The 20215-nt window shown below is 51.0% G+C and overlaps 2 protein-coding genes across 5 annotated transcripts in view; one reads left to right on the forward strand and one right to left on the reverse strand.

Annotated features, from left to right (window-relative positions):
• Positions 1-1625: 1625 nt before the first annotated feature.
• Znf12 (zinc finger protein 12) lies at positions 1626-11103 on the forward strand. Of its 4 annotated transcripts, none has more exons than XM_070033492.1 (5): positions 1626-2069; positions 2902-2966; positions 4608-4734; positions 4945-5040; positions 6717-11103. In XM_070033492.1, the coding sequence occupies exons 2-5, from the start codon at positions 2952-2954 to the stop codon at positions 8555-8557; spliced, it is 2079 nt and encodes a 692-aa protein (XP_069889593.1). In that variant the 5' UTR covers positions 1626-2069; positions 2902-2951; the 3' UTR covers positions 8558-11103. The 4 variants fall into 4 exon arrangements, with proteins under 4 accessions (XP_069889593.1, XP_069889596.1, XP_069889594.1 ...); XM_070033495.1 differs by having other exon boundaries at positions 6927-11103; XM_070033493.1 differs by having other exon boundaries at positions 1626-1908.
• Positions 11104-14823: 3720 nt separating this feature from the next.
• The window catches only part of LOC138834942 (zinc finger protein 316-like), a 30680-nt gene continuing 25288 nt past the window's right edge, over positions 14824-20215 (reverse strand). The window contains exon 8 of the mRNA XM_070033734.1: positions 14824-18357. Coding sequence (XP_069889835.1) covers positions 16058-18357 — 2300 coding nt within the window. The 3' untranslated portion in view covers positions 14824-16057. The remainder of the gene's footprint in view (positions 18358-20215) is intronic.

Raw genomic sequence — 20215 nt, forward strand, 5'->3', positions numbered from 1 at the left:
ACAGGATCACGGAGATCACGTGGATCACGGGATCACGTGGCATGGCGTAATGGCGGCTGGGCTGGAGCAAGGGGCGGGTCCACAGGAAATTCCCCCGGCACTTGACTGACAGATTCAGTAACCTATCAGCCAAGTTCCGGTCCCTGCCTCCAGGGATCTGGCCACGCCCATCACTTGGGAGGCAGGTGATGGGCAGGGCATTTCCCTCCCCAAGTATGAAGACAAGATGCCAGACCATCCACACCATGTCGCCACCACTACCATCCACCATGTGGCCACTATGGCGCCCGTCAGACCTTCCCTCCTTACTTCACCTGTGTGTGTCTCCTCTGTGGTTCGCCTGTCTGGACATTGCGGTGTGGCTCAGTGCTTCTTTGAAGATGCAACTTTTTATGTATTTATTATTTTTTTTGGTCCGGTCGTGGGGCCTGAACTCTGGGCCTGGGCGCTATCCCTCAGCTCTTCAGCTCAAGGCTAGCGCTCTACCACTTGAGCCACAGCGCCACTTCCGGCTTTCTTCTTTTTGCTTATGTGGTACTGAGGAATCGAACCCAGGGCCTCATGCATGCAAGGCAAGCAACTCTCCCACTGAGCCACCTTCCCAGTCTCTGAAGATGCAACTCTTACTTTCTTGTATTCATGCGAAAGTCTTCTTAATATGTACCCTTGCCAGTTTTTAATAAATAAGTGAACAGGAATACTTGTAGCTATTTCAGCCCCAAACAGAGATAAATCATTGTCCTATTTTTGAAAATCAGCATCTTTCTCCAACCTTAAACATCATCTTCTTTTGAGAGGTAACATCACAGGTATCTATGTTGTTCTTTGGGCTTCTACTTTCTGCTTGTTTTTATAGTTTGAATGCATTTAGTGGTGTGATCTAGAAAGGCTACCACATCTACTTTCTTTTCCTTCCTTAGAAAACATTTTTTATTTTTTTATTTTTTTTTGGGGGGGGGTCCGGTCGTGGGGCCTGTACTCTAGGCCTGGGCGCTGTCCCTCAGCTCTTCAGCTCAAGGCGAGCGCTCTACTACTTGAGCCACAGCACCACTTCCGGCTTTTTCTGCTTATGTGGTGCTGAGGAATCGAACCCAGGGCCTCATGCATGCAAGGCAAGCGCTCTACCACTGAGCCACCTTCCCAGCCCTTCCTTAGAAAACATTGAAGGACGTTTGCTGCACTCTCGCTTTATGGTTTTGGTTTTTTACACCCTCATTTTTGAGTAAAACTTGGAGCACTTTAGTTCAGTGAGCTGGGCACACCCTTTCCTTTCCTTAGGTCGGACCCAACCTCGGTTCTAGCCGTAGGGTCTCAAGCAAGGAGGAGGATTTAGGGAACCTAGATGCAATCGGGAGGCCCGTTTCTTGGCACTCCAGGGAATGAGGACAGTGCGGAGTCGGAAGAACCATTGCCCTCGGCATGGCGCCTCCGTGCAGCGGAGACAAGGTGGGGACTTGTGAGACGGTTCCTAAGCTTGGTGTCGCGTAGACTTTTGGGAAATAGAGTCCTTGTACCTATCCTGTCTCTGGCAAGAAGCTCTGGGACGCCAACTTCCGGTGTGATGCTACGCATGCGCGTTTCGCCCTGCGTGCGTGTCCACGCATGCGCGCCGCCGCCAACCTCGCTCTACCCTGGTTTCCTGTGGGTTCGCAGTTACCTCAGCCCTCACTCCCGGACTCTGGCCTCCAGTGGGCGAGCTTCGCGGACACTTCGGAGCTGAGGGCCGAGCGGCTGAACCGGCACCTAGCGAGCGCGACCGCACGGACGAAGGCCGGCCAGCCCGGCGGAGGCTCGAGCCGGGAGCGCGGTCTCCGTTCCCGCGGCCGAGGCCCGAGGGGCCCGGCCGTCAGTGGCGGCGGGGACAGCGAGCAGCAGAGCCCGGGGCGGTCGCGGCGTCGCTGCGGGTCGGTGAGTCCCCAGGGACTCAGGCCAGACCCGGGGAGGGACGCCCCCCTCGATCTCGTTCCCCAGGCCCAGACCCTCGGGAGCCCCAGCAAGGGCGGGAAGTCGTAGCCCCGAGGACGGGATGAGCCGGACCTGCGTGCAGCTAGCGCCCGGCGAGCACACAGGTGCGGGGAGGGGGCGGCCCGCGTCCCCAGAAGGCAGGTGGGGTGAAGGCGGAGCGGCTGCGCGGGCCTGACCGGCCCTGTGGGGGTCTGACCGGGCCGGGTTCCACTCTTCCCTCCTCTCCCTGACGCCCCTTCTCCTTGTGGCTCTCGCTACAGTTCCTCTGGGGTCTGCAGATGACCCTCAGCGCCTCGGTTCTGTCTGCTGGTACCCCCACCCCTCACCCCCGGCTCTGCTCTTAGTCCTAGGACCACAGTGCAGGACAGGAAGACTCTATTGTGTTGCCTGCATTGGTGCAGGAAGGGGTGGGTGAGTTGACCAAGGCCAGGGGGGTTGTTGGTAGTTCCTGGAACTATTAGTTCACACAGTAAGTGTCCTAATAAAATGTCCTTTTGGACATTATCACTTTGGCTTTTGCAAATGGAGCTTTAGCCATGCTGACTTCCTTTTATCCTAATATCCAATGGAATTTCTGATTTTAACTAGGTAAAAACAACTAGAAAACAAATGAGGCCAGGCACCAATAGCTCATGCCTTGAGGGGAAAAGCCCTAGTACAGACACACACACATGCACACGCACATGCACGAGGAGTGCTGTAGAAGAATTCCTTTCTTACACTTAACAGTGGTAGAGTATCTTCATTCACAGTGAGAATTGTACTTTTCTCCAGTAACTGTGTGGGTTAGAAAGATTCTTGATCATTCCCCAAGTCCTCCTGAGCACCTGAAGTGACAGTGTCCCATAAGGTTTCTGTCTTGAAACTTTCTGGGTATGTTCTTGAGATTCCTGCTTGGTTTGTCATAGTAACAATACTTTCATTTCTCTTCTCCAGGTCTGCCCCTGCTTCCGTAGTTTTCCAGATTTGTACAAGAGCAGCAGAAAATGAATACATCCCTGGTGAGTTTTTCTGTTCTTGTGTTTCACCTCTTATCTTGGTTCACAGTATAAGGATTCAAACTTTTAAATTGGAAAGTAGAAATAGATTTTTTTTTAAAAAGTATAGTCAAATGAAATGGAGCCACAATCAGCATCAGGCATTTTTTTCTTATTAATTCCTGCAGATAGCATGATTCTTAGAGTCCTTGAAGCCAGAATACAAGTGTCTGATGTTCTTTATATTCATAGCAGTCACATAACTGAAGCAGACGGCTTGTTTATATGAAGTACCTCTTCATATCCATGTCCATTTCTCTTAGGGTATTGTTTTGTTGTTTTTCTTGTTGGCTTATAAGTACTCAAAATCTTTTGATAGGAAGCATTTTTTTCATCTTTCATTTTCTAGTATTAACATAAAATCACTTCATCTTTTCATATTTTTAGTTCCTCACAGTGAGAAAGCTGGCATGATGGCATCAAGGGCCAGAACATGGTCTCCATCTGTAATTGAGTACAGTTTCTTAGAGGGGCCATACCAGTGGTAGAGAGGGAGGAAGTCAGTGTCTGTGGTCTGTTATCCGCTCTTATCCCTGGAATCCTTGGACAGGCCTGGCTGATGCTCTGGAGTCTGCATGTCTGAGAGCAGCTGTCTCATTCTTGCTTAACAGGAGGGCTCCCACTGGAGGACTGCTGTCTGCTGTCCCTTGGCCTCAGGAAGCTTTCCCTGTTATGTGATGCCATGCAGTTCAGACCCTGCCTGTGATGCAAAGCAAATTACAGGCCAGCCTGAGTGCTGGGTGACTAGCAAAACCCTGTCAAAAAAAAGAGATGGTAGCCGGGCGCCAGTGGCTCATGCCTGTAATCCTAGCCACTCAGGAGGCTGAGATCTAATGATCTCAGTTCAAAGCCAGCCCAGGCAGGAAAGTCCGTGAAACTCTTATCTCCAATAAGCCACTAGAAAACTGGAAGTGGCACTGTAACTCAAGTGGTAGAGCGCTTGCCTTGAGCTGAAGAGCTGAGGGACAGCGCTCAGGCCCAGAGTTCAAGCCCCACGACCGACAAAAAAGAAAAGAAGAGAGAGAGATGGTGGTGGTGTTTGTTTTTGTTTTGAGTTTTTTTTTTTCTTTAAAAGGGTGCACAGAAAGGGAGGGTAGAAAGTTATCTGGGCTCTGGCGGCTCACACCGGTAATCTTACTCAGGAGGCTGAGATCTGAGGATTGCAGTTTAAAGCCAGCCTGGGCAGGAAAGTAAAAACACACACACATGTTCTGGTGGTGGTGGTTGTGGGGCTTGAATTCTGGACCTGGGCGTTTTCCCTGAGCTCTTCAGTTGAAGGCGAGAGCTCTACCACTTCAGTCACAGTGCCACTTCCAGTTTTCTGGTAGTTAATTGGAGGTAAGAGTCTCATGGACTTTCCTTGCCCAGGTGGCTTTGAACCGCTATCCTCAGGTCTCAACCTCCTGAGTAGCTAGGATTATAGGCGTGAGCCACCGGTGTCTGGCTTTCAAGTTAACATTTTTAAAAAGAGAGAGAGGGGGGCCATAACTACATAAAAACTGAGTTTGGAACATTCATGAGAAGGCTGTTTCCAAGCATCCATGCTATGGGCCTATGATTATGGGAAGATCTTGTCCCCGTGTCACCCCACTGTGATCATTTCAGGAGCCGTTATCTTTCAATGATGTGGCTGTGGGCTTCACCCAGGAGGAGTGGCAGCAGCTGGGAGCTGATGAGAAGACAACATACAGGGATGTGATGCTAGAGAACTACAGCCACCTCGTCTCCCTAGGTAAGGACAGCTTGCTTTCTCAGCTGCTAAAATGCATCATGAAATTCCTCTAACTTTAAGGGGTTTAACCTTAAACAACTTTGGTCTGTTTGGGGCATTTTGGTCTTGACTTCCCTGTGAAAGGTTCTGATTTTTATGAAGCACTGGGGCACTTCAGCTGTGCAGCTACTATGAATCTGGTCTCAGGTTCTTTTTCATCTCACATAACAGGGTATCACATTATCAAACCGGATGTTATCACTAAGTTGGAGCAAGGAGAAGAGCCATGGATAGTAGAAGGAGCATTCCTGCCTCAGAGCTACCCAGGTATGTTAGTGCAGGCAGAGAGGAGATGACTGGGGAGTGTTTCAGGAACTTTCTAATGGCCCCAAACCTTTAGAAGTGATTGAAGAAAAAAAAAAAAGAAGTGATTGAAGATAGTTACTCTTCTGCTGTAGGTACCCTCTCCAAAAACGTCTTCTTTCCCCATAAAAACATGTTTCTAGAGTTCATCTGTTTATAATAGAGTTTTGTCCTGCTTTCCACTACTCAGTCTTAAATCTTAAATGGGGTCATAAGGTAGAAGTGACTTAAGAAAATTGTCTGGAGATTGAAAATGGGAAAAGTAATTGCTGAGTAATAGGGCATGTGATTTGTGTCAAGTGCTGTTCTGAGCATCTTGCCAAATCCCTTATCCCACAACAGCCCTGTGAGGTGGGGGCTGTCATCTCCAGTCATCACTACTCTCCCTGAGCAGTCTCACCAGAGCTCATGCAACATTGTACAAGTAGGAAACTTGTATAAGTAGGAAACTCAGATGAGGCCAAGCTTAAATCACACCATTACTAGAATAACTTAGGACCCTTTTATACCCCTTTGGATGTTCCAGAACTCTCCTTCCAAGTGAAGCAGAGTAAGGGAGAGTCCCATTTCCAGTTTGCTGTTTTTTTTTTATTTTGTGCCAATCCTGGAGATTGAACTCAGGGCCTCTCACTCTTGCTCAGCTTTTTCACTCACAGCTAGCACGCTACCACTTGAACACTGCCTCCAGTTCTGGCATTTTGGTGATTGAGATAAGGGTCTCACAGATTTGTCTTCCTGGACTGCCTTCAAGCCACATTCCTCACATCACAGCCTCTTTAGTAGCTAGGCCTGAGTCACTTTCCCCCAGCTCCCACTTTCAGTTTAAAAAAAAAAAAAGAGGAGGAAATTTAAGTATGAATATATTTGGCAGTACTGTGTGAATTGAGAAAAAAGCAAAATTGGGTGGCTGAATGTAGAATAGTGAAAGTGCTGCCACAAAAATTGTAAGTATAGGGGCTGGGAAGGTGGCTCAGTGGTAGAGCGCTTGCCTTGCATGCATGAGGCCCTGGGTTCGATTCCTCAGCACCACATAAGAAAAAAGAAAAAAGCTGGAAGTGTCGCTGTGGCTCAAGTGGTAGAGCGCTAGCCTTGAGCTGAAGAGCTGAGGGACAGCGTGCAGGCCCAGAGTTCAGGCCCCACGACCAGACCCCCCCCCCCCAAAAAAAAATTGTAAGTATAGATGATGAGGCCTCAAGTTTGATCCCTCCCTCCACCATGATGTGAAGTAGTAGAAAGGAAGGCGCTCATCCATTACCAGGTGGAGCTCTGCTACATAGTCCTGTTCCCCTCCTTGTGCAGCAGGGCTCCTGTCCTGTCCATTCTCCTGCGTGTGAGTCCATTCATAATGCTCTCATTCTTCCATCTAAATCCTTGTCTGCCAGTCCCTGCTCTGGATTTTACCTCATGCCCTGTTGTGAACAAAAGAACACAGAGTAACCATCATCATAGATGCTGTGTTTTTGTCAGTTTACTTCCTCTCCCCCTTGTTGGAGTGTGTCTGCTATTCCAAACAAAAGAGGAAGAGGAAGCACTTGGAAACGGAGTCCAGGGCTTACCTCTAGATGAAATGCTATGTTCCATTCTCAGTATGTCTTGTGTAGGAAGTTGTACAAAAGTTGGTTCATTTTGCCTCTTTTTAGATGAGGTCTGGCAAGAGGACAACCTAATGAACAGAGCATGGGAAGGTGAAGCTAAACATTCAAGGCCACCTGTGTTCTACAAGAACAAAAGCTTGGTGGGAGAGGGAAGCAGTGTTTCAGGGAAAGCTTTCAGTGTAGAGAAGAACCTTGTTCCTTGGAGCATAGCCTCTAAGTGTGACTTGTGTGAAAAGAGTTTGGCCTGTGTTCCAGAATACATTAGCAGTGATGGAAGCTATGCAAGCATGAAACCCAGCGAGTGCAGTGGATGTGGGAAGTCACTCCTCCACATGAAGCCTCAGAAAGCCCATCCTGGAGGTAATTCAGATCATCAAAATGGAGATGCTTACACACTGAATGAAGAGAATTTTTATCAGAAAATTCATATTTTAGATAAACCCTTTGAATACATTGACTGCCAGAAAGCCTTCCCGAAGGACCCAGTTTTTAATCATGTGGACGAAAAGTCCTATAACTGGAATGCATCGGAAATGGCCTTTCTCCAGATGTCAGACCTCAGTGTCCATCAGAGACCACACATGGAAATGAAACCCTATGAATGCCGTGAATGTGGGAAATCCTTCTGTAAAAAGTCAAAATTTATCATCCACCAGAGGACTCACACAGGAGAGAAACCTTACAAATGTAACCAGTGTGGGAAATCCTTCTGCCAGAAGGGGACCCTCACTGTCCACCAGAGAACTCATACAGGGGAGAAGCCCTACGAATGCACCGAGTGTGGAAAGAACTTCTACCAGAAGTTGCACCTCATCCAGCACCAGCGCACGCACTCAGGAGAAAAGCCCTATGAGTGCAGCTACTGCGGGAAGTCCTTCTGCCAGAAGACACACCTCACCCAACACCAGAGGACGCACTCGGGAGAGCGGCCTTATGTGTGTCACGACTGTGGAAAGACTTTCTCCCAGAAGTCAGCCCTTAATGACCATCAGAAAATTCACACTGGCGTGAAACTCTACAAGTGCAGCGAGTGTGGGAAATGCTTCTGCCGCAAGTCCACTCTCACGACCCACCTGAGGACACACACGGGCGAGAAGCCCTATGAGTGCAATGAATGTGGGAAGTTCTTCTCCCGGCTGTCATACCTCACTGTGCACTACAGAACCCACTCAGGAGAGAAGCCGTATGAGTGTGCGGACTGTGGGAAAACCTTCTACCTGAACTCAGCCCTCATGAGACACCAGAGGGTACACACTGGGGAGAAGCCGTACGAATGCAATGAGTGCGGGAAGTTATTTTCCCAGTTGTCCTACCTCACCATCCATCACAGGACTCACTCAGGGGTGAAGCCGTATGAGTGCAGCGAGTGTGGGAAAACCTTCTACCAGAACTCAGCCCTCTGCAGACACCGCCGGATTCACCGTGGGGAGAAGCCCTACGAGTGCTACATATGCGGCAAGTTCTTCTCTCAGATGTCCTACCTCACCATCCACCACAGAATCCATTCAGGAGAGAAGCCCTATGAGTGCCGCGAGTGTGGGAAAACCTTCTGCCAGAACTCAGCCCTTAATAGACACCAGAGGACACATACCGGAGAGAAAGCCTACGAGTGCTATGAGTGCGGGAAGTGCTTCTCTCAGATGTCCTATCTCACCATCCACCACCGCATCCACTCAGGAGAGAAGCCCTTTGAATGTAATGAATGTGGGAAAGCCTTCTCACGGATGTCTTACCTCACTGTGCACTATAGAACCCACTCGGGTGAGAAGCCCTATGAATGCATGGAATGTGGGAAAAAGTTCTACCACAAGTCAGCCTTCAATAGCCATCAAAGGATTCACAGGAGAGGGAATGTGGATGTAGTGGATGTGGGAAGGCTTCTCTGAAATCAGACTTCAGCTCAAAGTTTCAGTGTGGTGAGCTAGACACTCCTGCCTGCAATCAGACACTGTTGTACAGATAGCTGTCTGTATCCATGGCCTTCAAATCCACAGATTAAACACAGTAAAAGTACTTGGGGGAAATTTACATATGTACCAAACATTACAAATGTTTCTTGTCATTATACTCTAAATGCACTATTGTAGCTATTTATATAGCATTTTATTGTATTCAGTAAGTAATCTTAATTGAGAGAGCATTGAAAAGTACACAAAAGGGCCAAGTGCAGTGCTTCATATCTGTAATCCAGATACTCTTAAACTAGAGACTGGAAAGATCAAGGTTCAGGGCCAGCAGTAAGTTAGTAGGATATCCCATCTCAACAGAAACCCCGGGTGTGGTGGTACATACCTGCTATCCTAACTACACATGAAACATAAGTAGGAGGATTGAATTCCAGGCTGACTTAAGCAAAAATGAAAGCCTTGTTTAAAATTTAAACTAAAACACCGGGCACTGGTGGCTCACGCCTATAATCCTAACTACTCAGGAGGCTGAGATCCGAGGATAATGGTTCAAAGCCAGTCTGAGCAGGAAAGTCCATGAGACTCTTATCTCCAATAAACCACTAGAAAACTGGAAGTGGCGCTGTGGCTTAAGCAGTAGAGCACTCGCCTTGAGCTGAAGAGTGCGACAGCGCCTAGGCCCAGAGTTCAAGCCCCATGACTGACAAAAAAAAATGTTATTAACTAAAACTAGAAAGTCTTGAGGCCCAACTCATTGCTTATCTTGCAAGCACAAGGCATGGAGTTCAAACTGAAGTACTGCCCCAAAACTACAATATGTGAGAGGATATGTCAACTGCATCAATTTATGTAATGATTTGAGCATCTAGCCAGGTTCTAGAATCATAACTGGCTCCCATATATTACCGGACATCTGTATCTGCAAACTCACACCGGTGAATGTGGCCAAGCCCTGTACAACTGTAACATGGCCACATGCACATGTCTCACTAGATGCCAGGCTACATGGGAGAAAATGCACAAATGCATGTATATATATATATTTCACCATGGCTTCAGACTGCTTTATCAGGGAATTCTTTCAATTGGAGCAGTGTAGGAAATAGACTCCTTTGAATGTTGTTACTATTAAAGGACATGTTTCTGATACAACACTTTTTGTAAAAGAAAAGTGAAAAAAGGAAGAAGAAACATACACTGTAGAAATAGATATAAACTCATTAGGATAACCATGCCTACATTGAACTCATAATAAACTGTTCCCAAGGAATATAATAGTTAAAGTTTTGTTTGGTTTTTAGCATGTTACATTATAGGAATTACATGTTGAGTTAGTTTGTAACATATGTGGTAAGAGCACCCATTCTAAGTAGCACCTTGTTAACATTTTAATATGAACTGCCACAAATACTTGGTTAGATATACTTTCCTTGTATTCCTCCCCTGGTTTATTAAGTGCATTTGCTATTGATAATGAACTATTATCCTCCACTAAGAAGACAATGTTTATATTTTCAAGTATAGATGGGTCTGCAAAGGAGATAAAGATACATGTGTAAAATAGATAATAAGCACTACAAAGACTTAGGTTTTAATTAAGCCAGAAGTCTCCAGGATCAAGAAATAGCTTTAGTACTTACTGCACCCTACAGCTAAAACATGCACTTCACAATGTCCTCATTCCTGTGTTCTCATCCCGTGTTCACTGCTTGTTCTGGATGCTTTCATAAATGTGTTTAGAGGTAGTGCTGTCTTCTGACTTGAGTCATTAGTGTTTATGAATGTGCTCACCTCTGTGCACCTGCTCCCCCATTGCTGAAGGAATGGGGAACACTTTCAGGCGCTGTGGGTGCCTCCCCAGGTCACTGTGGGCATCCATCCTCCTCACAGGGCATGAGGTCAGTCCTGCTGAGTTCCAGCCAGGAGGGAAAGTCCTTTCTCACTGCTAATGGGCAGTTTATAGGACCCATGCCCACACAAACAAAGGGGACAAGACAGCTCACAGGTTGTTTCTGGGAAAGGTTTCAGTGATCCTTGGACTCAAGTCAAGGTGAAGTGGGGTCTTTGGTGAGCATTATCTTGTGCAGACATCGTTCATGGCAAAGCCTCTCAGCAATGGATTATACTCAGATCATGGCCTGCACAGAAAGGCTGGAAGAAGGTGGTATCCAGATGCCACTGAACCAGTCAGTCTTGTCACTTCAAGGTCTCCACTGTTTCCATTTTGAGACACAATTTGTTTTCAAGCCAGTTGACTTAGAATGTTCTGTTTGTGGTAAAGACATTCTGATAGAGTTATACTTTTGTAGAAGTTATGAAATTCAGAAATGGACTTTAGGCAAATCACTTATTTTGAAGGGTGGAGACAGATTAATATTATTTTCTGTAAATGCTTTATGTAAATAGCCTTAACATTGTAAATCAACTTGAAACAATTAAATGTGTATGCTCTCCTAAACTGTCCTGTCTTTGGCCCACAAAATTAAGTTTTGGAACCTAACAGCAATTTTTCTAACACATAACATGGATTGTTACTAGAAATTGTGTGTGTGTGTGTGTGTGTGTGTGTAAGGGTCTAATTTCGTTTGCTTTCAACTGATTAGTCCAATTCCCTGTATCTAATTTTATGCCACTGAGCTGAAGTACTACCTTTTTCATGTGTAAAAACCATAAATTGGCCAGGCACTGGAGGCTCACACCTGTAATCCTATCTGCTTCAGGAGGCTGAGATCTGAGGGTCATGGTTCAAAGCCAGTCTAGGCAGAAAAGTGCATAAGACTCTTAACCACCAGAAAACTGGAAATGGCACTGTGGCTCAAACTGGTAGAGCATTAGCCTTGAGCAGAAAGCTCAAGGGCAGTACCAAGTCCCGAGTTCAAGCTCCATAACTAATCCTCCCCCTCCTCCCCCCCCCCAAAAAAAAAACCCAGCATGGTTAAATTACATTTGCAGTTTTTTGTTGTTTTGCTTTTTGTTGATCCTAGGACTTTTTTGAACTCAAGGTCTGGACTCAGTCCCTGAGCCTCTATGCTAAGGCTAGTGCTCAACCATTTGAGCCACTGTGCCACTTGCAACTTTTTCTGTTTATGTGATACTGAGGAATTGAACTTCATGCATGCTATGCAAGCATTCTACCACTAAGCCATATTCCCAGCCCCTGATCTTGGTTTTAAGTATTATTGGTTTTAAGTATTATTTCACACAAAATAGAACATTTTGCAAAATCAGATTATCCCTAAGCCAAAACTCAAGTGGGCCAAACTCTGCTTTGATAGTCCTAAATGAGGTTGCTCTGGAACTGATGGGAGGTAACCTACTATGGATGGCAGGGAAGGAAATTCCCAACAGAACTGAGCCTAAGCCAGGCCACCAGGAGAAGGCTTGGTGAGGAAGGGAACCTAGGGTTAGGGTTGTAGCAGCAGCTCCTCAGCCACACAGTGCCATGGCTGTTCAAACTCCCACCTACCACAGATAGCCCCCCACCCAGAGTGGCAGCCAAGAGCATGAACCTATGCTCCAAGGCCCAGGGGGAGGAATTGTAGGGGTTTACCTGTATATATCTGTCAAGAAGATGAAAACCAGATTAATGAGTTTGAATTGGATATTTAACAGCCCCAAAGCCATATTTTGAAGTTAAGAAACTAGACCCAAAAGGAAGTGGTGCTATGGCTCAAAGTGGTAGAGTGCCTTGAGTGAAAAAGCTCAGGAACAGTGTCTAGGCTCTGGGTTCAAGCCCCACAACCAACAAGAAAAACAAAACAAAACTAGACACCAAACAAATACTGTGGTAGATGTCATTAAGAGACACACTAAGGCTCTCTATGGGGACTTTCACTGAACCTGAGCCTTCTGATCTAGCCCATGGGGCATTTAGATGAAACCATTTCCATGAATTCCAGTGTCTGCTCACCAATCCACGGATGGCCTCTGGGCCTCCCCCTTCCTGCACACCTTCCTGGCACAGCTCCTCTGGTATGTTGGTGAATTAAGGTATGGTGAATGACCACCATACCTTAATAAGCTTTGGTTTACAATGCTTTTTTACACTGCTAGACCCTATCTGAAAAATACTAAAGCAAAAAGGACTAGGGGTGAGGCTCATGTGGGAGAGTGCCTGATTTCACACCCTAGTAAGAGTGGACCTCCTCAGTGGATACTTCATTAAGACTATAAATTTATTCCCAATCCCCAGAAAGGGATTGGAAAGGAGGGCCTAATAAGTCCATTCTGTTGGCCATATCTAAGAATTAATGTAGAAAAAAAATCAAGGTTCTGAAAAGCAGAAAGAAGACAGACTTGCTCTTCAAAATGGGAACAACCAAATACAACTGAGAAGTGATTATGTAAATTGCCCTTCATCTCTGAGGATAGAATGCCATGACAGGTTAAAATGAATGAGGTAGCTATCAGAATGTCCACAACCAGGTTGATGGCCCGTACCTGTAATCTAGCTACATAGAGATACAATTAGCTCTGTAAAATATAGCCCCCCCCCCAAAAAAAAGGGTGGGAGAGGGCTGCAGATGTGACTCAAAAACTAAAGCACCTAGCAAGTGTGGGGCTCAGAATTCAAATCCAAGTATCAACAAAAAGAAACAATGTTCATTGTTTTTAAATGGACAGAGCAAGTGGCCAGGTAACAAGAGTGTTCCCAAGTTTAAGCCATTTCCCCATCCACAGAAGTGTGGTCCATATGCCTGGCTGCTGGATGCCTGTTAGGAGATGAACAAGGAGTTTGACCCATTGGGATTTTTACAACCCACATTCATTTTATAATCTGGAAAAAAATGAGTTATGAACAATGACCATAAGCTTTATTAGTGACCAAAATGTTCAAAGTGCTTTATTCCATAGAAGGCCCACTGGAGAAAACAAAAAAATATCTGAAGAGAAAAAGTAAAAGTGTAAGGAGAAGGAATGGGAACAAGTTGGGGAGACAGAGGAGGGAAAAAGGAAAAGGAGGGGGATATGGGGCGCTCAGGCCTAGTGACTCCAGGAGCTCACTGGTTCCACTCCTGGGTAACAAAGAGTGTCTGTTTGCTTCTGGATTGAGATGGGGTCTCTCATACAACCAAAAATACACAAGCCAGGCATCAGTGACTCGGCCTGCAATCCTAGCTATTCAGGAGGCTAAGACCTGAGGATCACGGTTCAAAGCCAGCCCAGACAGGAAATCTATGAGACTTATCTCCAATAAACTATTCACAAAAAGCCAGAAGTAGCACAGTGGCTCAAAGTAGTAGAGCACTAGTTTTGTTCACAAAGAGGCTCAGGGCCAGTGCCCAGACCCTGGTTTCAAGCCCCAGGACAAGAAGAAAAAAAAAGGAGGGGGAGGGAGAGGGGGGAGAAGAAGAGGAAGGAGGAGGGGGAGGAGAAGAAGGTAAGGAAGGAAGGAGAGGGAGGGAGGGAAGGAAAAAATTAAATGATTTTAGCTGTTAGCTGTTTAATCAGGGAATTCCCTGTCAGGGAATCTTTCAGCTCTCATAATTGTTTTTAGTGAACCCCCAACATCACCCACTTTAACTAGGTCACAGTATTCAACTACACAATATTCACCTTAAAAGCCCACTTGCACTTTAAATGAAACATTAGGCTGCTGTGTGCTGTTCACCCTACTCTCCACCCCCATGTCACATTTGTGAAGGCCATCTGGTTCATAATTCCCTATTTCCTCCATAGGAAAAGAATGAGAATCAGAGCTAATTCCTGGGATATAAATCAAAATGCATGAGTTTACAAGCAGGTGTTTAGTGCTCTAGGTAAGGAGCTGGATGTGGCATTGGAGCAGGCAGGTCTGCCAAAATAAACTCACATGGTGTTCAGACCACAAAGGAAAGGCCTGGGCATATCTAAGACACCAGGTAGGGAGGCCCCCTGCCCCTCTGACCACCAGCAGGTTGGCCCCCCCAAAAGCAAAGGAAGGTGTGACTTTGCCCAAGAAGCACTGAACTCATAACTTGATTTAGGAAATTGTAATCCCTTTGTACAGCTCCTTAAAAAATAAAAATCTCCTCCACCTACCCCCACCCCGTGGTATCTCAGGGCAGTATGTATTACACACGTGTGTCCGAAGGGGGTGTGCCCACAAGACCACAGAGTCCTGTGGTCCTCCTGGAACTGACTTCTAGGAGCCATTCTGGGACCAAATCTAGATTCTTATAAGAAAACTACAAACCCTTTGCAGAAACAAGGTGGGCTCCAGGCCACACGGAGCCTCTGATCAGTTCAAGGGGCCGCAACAGCACTGAGTCCAGTCGGAAAGCTCGTTTCGCCATCTTTATTAAAGCTAGGTCCTGCCGACCGCTGCTGGGCAGAGCTGAAGTAGCCAGGCCTGAGGGATGGGGCGGGGCTCCTCTCCGGCCCACCCTGCTTTGGCTCCTTCCGAGGCTCGTGTCCCAGAAGACATGGGAAGGAAAAGGCCCGGGGCAGAGAGGCCATGACCCAGCACTCGGGCCTCCCTGAGACCCCCGCTCTCCTCCCAACCCACCACCCGCCACTACCACACCAACCCAACCAGCACCTAGCAGCCTGGCCGCTGGCTCTCACCCCTGCGGCCGTGTCTACACTAACACAGAAGGAACTAGCTCTAAAAGGGAATGCAGTGCTTCAAAACCTCACTTCTCTGGCCCAAACAGTATAATGCGAGGTGACCTCCCCTGAGCCCTGAGCCCGCGGCCACTGCCGTCCACCAGGCCAGAGCTTGCATAGCTGGTTGCTTGGTGTCACTGTGCCAGGGGTTCGGGCCCACTCCCTTCAGGTGTGGCCTGCCACCTCTCGGCCCCCAGTGGGGCAGGAATGTAGTGTGGACGACGACAGAAGCAGCTAAAAGGGCCTTCGGAGGTTGCGGGGGCCCTGGCACCAGGTGGACAGAAGGGGAGATCCTTGGACCCGCACTGGGCAATAAAAGCTAAAAGAGCCCTGGGCTCCGATGTGCAGGGCCCCGGGTGTCTGCCTGCTGCAGGAGGGGACAGTCCAGGGAACGACGATGGGGCCCGGGTCTGTGGGAACCCAGAGGGCACCCCAAGGACATCTGAATGCCACCACCTCTGACCACCGGGGCCAAGGGATGGGTGGAGGGAGCTGAGACCAAAGCGGTCCTTGCCATCAAGGCCTGGCCTGGCGTTCCCAAGGCTTTCTGGGCCCACTGAGACCAAAAGGCTCTGAGCTCCCGCTGAGGAAGGGGGGAAGGGGCCAACACCTACCAGGGTCTCCCCTCGGGCGCTGACCCGCGCTCTTCCTCAACTTCCCACCCTGAACACCATCGGCGACCAGCAGCAGCGCATGTGGGAATCCGGGCACAATAAATAGCCTGGCCCGCCGCCGGGGTGGGGTGGGGTGGGGGTCGCCGTCTGTTCTAGGGGCTGCCCCACCGCTCCCCTTGCTTCCTCACTAGACCTCGTTCTTCAGGCGGGAGAGAGGGAAGCCGGGGCCATGGGTGGCGCCCCTCGGCGGGGCGGGCTGCTCGCGGGCCGCGGTGCCTCACGGGACGCTCTCCTTCCCGGGGCTCCCAACGTAGGTGCCCGAGGGCCCCGCGAATGCCGCGGGCTCCGAGCCGAAGCTTGTCCCTCCCGCGAACTCCAGCAGGGCGCTGCCGCCCAGGCCCCGGCCAGGACTCGCGCTCGCCGGTCCCTTGGGCGCTGGGGTCTTGGGCGAAGGGGCTGCCGGCGCCGCGCCGGGCGCAGCCGGGCCTCGATGCGTCTTCATGTGCGTGAGCAGGTGCGAGCTCTGTGAGAAGCGGCGGCCGCAGTTGGCGCAGGCGTAGGGCCGCTCCCCTGTGTGCGTGCGCTGGTGCGTCACGAGCACCGAGCGCTGCGAGAAGCGCTTGCCGCACTCGGGGCACGGGAAGGGCCGCTCCCCCGTGTGCCCGCGCCGGTGCTTGGCCAGGTTGGAGCGCTGCGCAAAGCCGCGGCCGCAGTCGGCGCAGCGGAAGGGCTTCTCGCCTGTGTGCGTGCGCCGATGCCGCTTGAAGTCCGAGCTGTGGCCGAAGCCTTTGCCGCAGTCGGGACAGCGATGCGGCTTCTCCTCCGCGTGCGCCCACTGGTGCCGCGTCAGAGCCGCGCTCTGCCCGAAGCGGCGGCCGCACTCGCCGCACGCGTAGGGCCGCTCGCCCGTGTGCGCGCGGCCGTGCGCTGTCAGGTGCGCGCGGCGGCTGAAGCCCGCGCCGCACACGCCGCACACAAAAGGCTTCTCGCCGGTGTGGCCGCGCACGTGCGCCGCCAGGTGCGAGCCGCGGGCGAAGCGCGCACCGCACTCCGGGCACGGGAAGGGCCGCTCGCCCGTGTGCGTGCGCCGGTGGCGCGCCAGGTGCGAGCCATACACGAAGCTCTTGCCGCAGTCGGCGCAGCGGTGCGGCCGCTCGCCTGCGTGGTAGCGCTGGTGCTTGGCCAGCGCGGCGCGGCGGCCGAACGTCTTGCCGCAGTCCGAGCAGATCCACGGGCTCTCCTCCTCGGCCAGCGCGGCGGGCGCCGGCTCGGCCAGCAGCCCCCCGACGGCTGGCCCGAACGCGCGAAGGCCGCCGCCCGCGGCACCGCCGCTGCCTCCGCCACCACTGAAAGGGCCACACGCCAGCCCCGCGCCCTCCACCAGGGCCAGCGGGCCCCCCAGGGGACCCAGCACGGGGCGCCCGTCGGCTGGCAGACGCTCTCCGAACTCAGGGAGGCCCAAGATTGGGAAGCCGTCGGGTCGGAGCCAGGACTTGGGATGCACAGGAAAGTGGAAGCCGAGCGGGTGTGAGGAGGGGCCCTGGCCCTCTCCTAGGCCGTTGCCCACCTCCAGGGGCCGCTGGCCGGGCTCCGGCTCCTTAGTGTTCTCGAGGACAGAGGCCTCTGCCCCTCTTTCGTCGATCTCAGGGGCTCTGTCCGCGGCGCTGGTCTCTGGCTCCTCAGCTTCCTCGGTCCCGACCTCCAGTTCCTCGGTCCCAGGCGCAATCGCCACGTTGCGGGGCTCCGGCTGCGAGCCGTTGCCGCCGGGCTCCGTGCAGCCCCCGCCGCGCCTGTGGCGCTGGAAGTCGGCGCGCAGGCGGAAGGCCTGGCCGCAGTCCGGGCAGCAGTGCGGCCGGTCGGCGGTGTGCACGGCCTGGTGGCGCGCGAGCGCCGAGCTCTGGCTAAAGCTGCGTCCGCAGTGCGGGCATGGGTAGGGCCGCTCGCCCGTGTGCGTGCGCTGGTGCGTGACCAGGTAGGAGCGGCGCCCAAAGCCCGCGCCGCAGAAGGCGCAGCGGTAGGGCCGCTCCCCGGTGTGGATGCGCCGGTGCGTGACCAGGTGCGACTTGTAGACGAAGCGCTTGCCGCAGTCGGGGCACGGGAACGGCTTCTCGCCGGTGTGCGTGCGCTGGTGGATGGCCAGGTGCGAGCGGTACACGAAGCCCTTGCCACATTCGTCGCAGCCGAAGGGCTTGACGGCTGCATGGTAGCGCTGGTGCTTGGCCAGCCTGGACCGGTGCGGAAACACCTTGCCGCACACGTCACATGTGGTCTCCGGTCGCCCAATTGGGGCGGCCACTACTGGGAACGCCCAGGGCGCCAGCTCTTCCCGCCCCAGGAAGGGCTTTGCCCCAGCCTCATCTGCCAGGACTCCGAGGCCACCCGAGTCCGGTCCCCACCCCTCCGCAGTCAGCCCGGAATCCGAGTCGTCGGGGCCCCAGGTCCCAGGCACGTCCCCAACTCCATAGGCGGCAGACCACAGCCCGGGTGGCTCATTCTCCTCCTCGGCCATTTCTGCCAAGAAGTCTTCATCGTCTTCCTCCTCATGGTCCTCTAGGTCGTCAGTCCAGTACCAGGCTCCTGGAGGTGACAAAGTTGGGCCAGAAGAGAGGAATAAGAGGATGTGATAGGGGCTGGGAAGGTGGCTCAGTGGTAGAGCACTTGCCTTGCATGCATGAGGGCCTGGGTTCGATTCCTCAGCACCACATAAACAGAAAAAGCCGGAAGTGGCGCTGTGGCTCAAGAGGTAGAGCACTAGCCTTGAGCTGACAAGCTGAGGGACAGTGCCCAGGCCCAGAATTCAGGCCCCATAATCGACAAAAAAAAAAAAAAAAAAAAAAAATTAAAGAAAAGAAAAAAAAGAAAAAGAAAGAAATGGGTGAGTTTGGCTGCAGTTTCCTGTGAGACCCAAACTAAGCCATGACAGCGATCCTGGGCCCACAGAGTGAAGGCATGGATGGGGCTGTCTCCCCAGCAGCTCAGCCTAGAGGCACAGCACAGCATGGCTGGCAGCTGAGCCCTGCTGGGCTTCACTAGCAGTGGGAGGCTCCTCCCACTCCCACAGCAGCACTGGCAGAGTGGCCTGGGGGCAGCCCAACAGGTCCCAGCGGCTGTGCTGCAGGGTTTTAATCCCTCCAGAGACACCTCACTGTGGGTCTTCTGAAACTGCTTTTAAGACCCCAAGCCACCAGACTGCAGTTGAAATGTAGCACCCCTGAATTTCTGCCACTTGCCCCTCCTCTAAGATGAACCCCAACCTTAGCTCAGTTAGCACTGAGCACAGCTCTGGAATCAGTCTATATCCATCAGAGTACCCAGAGAGAGTTACTCAGCACAGGGAAAAATCACCCAGACCCTGGCAGCCCCGGTGATCGGAGCACACAGCATCTGGAAGGCTCAAGAACATACAGCTAGTGTGGACACACCTCACCCCACCTGGCTTCCCCCCAGACTCTGGCCCATAGCTAGAGCTCAAGGAAGCCTCAGAGCCTGTGCTGGCCCCTCATGGCAAACGCTGCCCTTCCCCAGGCCCCCATTCTGCACAAAAGGGTCACCCAGTGACATGGGAGGATGCTGCAGAGTGCCAAGTGAAACTAAGCCAGATGGAAGTGCAGAGACCTGCCCACAGCAGTGACAATGCCACACACTGATCCAGTAGGAGGACAAAATACTGGGTAATTCTTTTAATATTTCGTAATGTTTTAATATGTTACTGGCATTTGAACTCAGGGACGCTTACTGGGTAGGGAGGTGATCTATCACTACTCATCTCCCACTGAGCCACACCCTTGACCTGTTTTAGTCTTATTTTTGGGGTAGTCTCTTTTTGCCCAGGCAGGGCCTACCATGAGCCTCTTAGAAGCTACGCCTCCTAGTGGCTGGGATTTCAGGCACGCACCACCACACCCAGCAATACTTTGTGATTCAGTCTACATTTCATATAGCTAATAATATTATACTACTATAGTAAACATAAGGTTTAAATGAACAGCATCTGGTTATCATGGCCACTTTAGTGAGAAAAGTGGCACAAAAAGCCCCCCCCTTCCTGGCTGAGTGCTCTTCTTTGCTCCCCAGTGTGGGAAGGCTGGGCCTCAGGACAGCCTGGCTAGGTGAATTTTCCCCAGGCTCTGATGAGGGTCTGAAGTAGATGGTAAGTAGAGCACCCTAACATGAAGGGAATCCACACTAAGGAATGGCTGTTTCTTGTAGATCTGTGAGCAAATGAGTCTGTACCCCTCAGGACAGTCAAAGACTAAAAACACTTGGCTATATCAGGAGAGTCACAGCACTGGATACCGGGCCAGTGAGGGCCGCCTGCTGCCAGGTAGGCACCCCTGCTGCCAGGAGCTGGGAGGGTGGTGGGTCCCCATGGCCTCCTCCCACCCACCTCTCTGTTCAGAAAGCAGCAGGGGCAGTAGGAATGCCAGGGGACTAG

This window comes from Dipodomys merriami, unplaced genomic scaffold, assembly GCF_024711535.1.
Source record: "Dipodomys merriami isolate MVZ:Mamm:240054 unplaced genomic scaffold, mDipMer1.0.p SCAF_22, whole genome shotgun sequence".
NCBI classification, from domain to species: Eukaryota; Metazoa; Chordata; class Mammalia; order Rodentia; family Heteromyidae; genus Dipodomys; species Dipodomys merriami.

Bases quoted from the DNA above. Each gene is read 5' to 3' on its own strand.
- Znf12 (XM_070033492.1), top strand. The intron at 4,735-4,944 runs GTAAGGACAGCT...CTCACATAACAG, and splicing joins CAGCCACCTCGTCTCCCTAG to GGTATCACATTATCAAACCG. The intron at 5,041-6,716 runs GTATGTTAGTGC...GCCTCTTTTTAG, and splicing joins CCTGCCTCAGAGCTACCCAG to ATGAGGTCTGGCAAGAGGAC.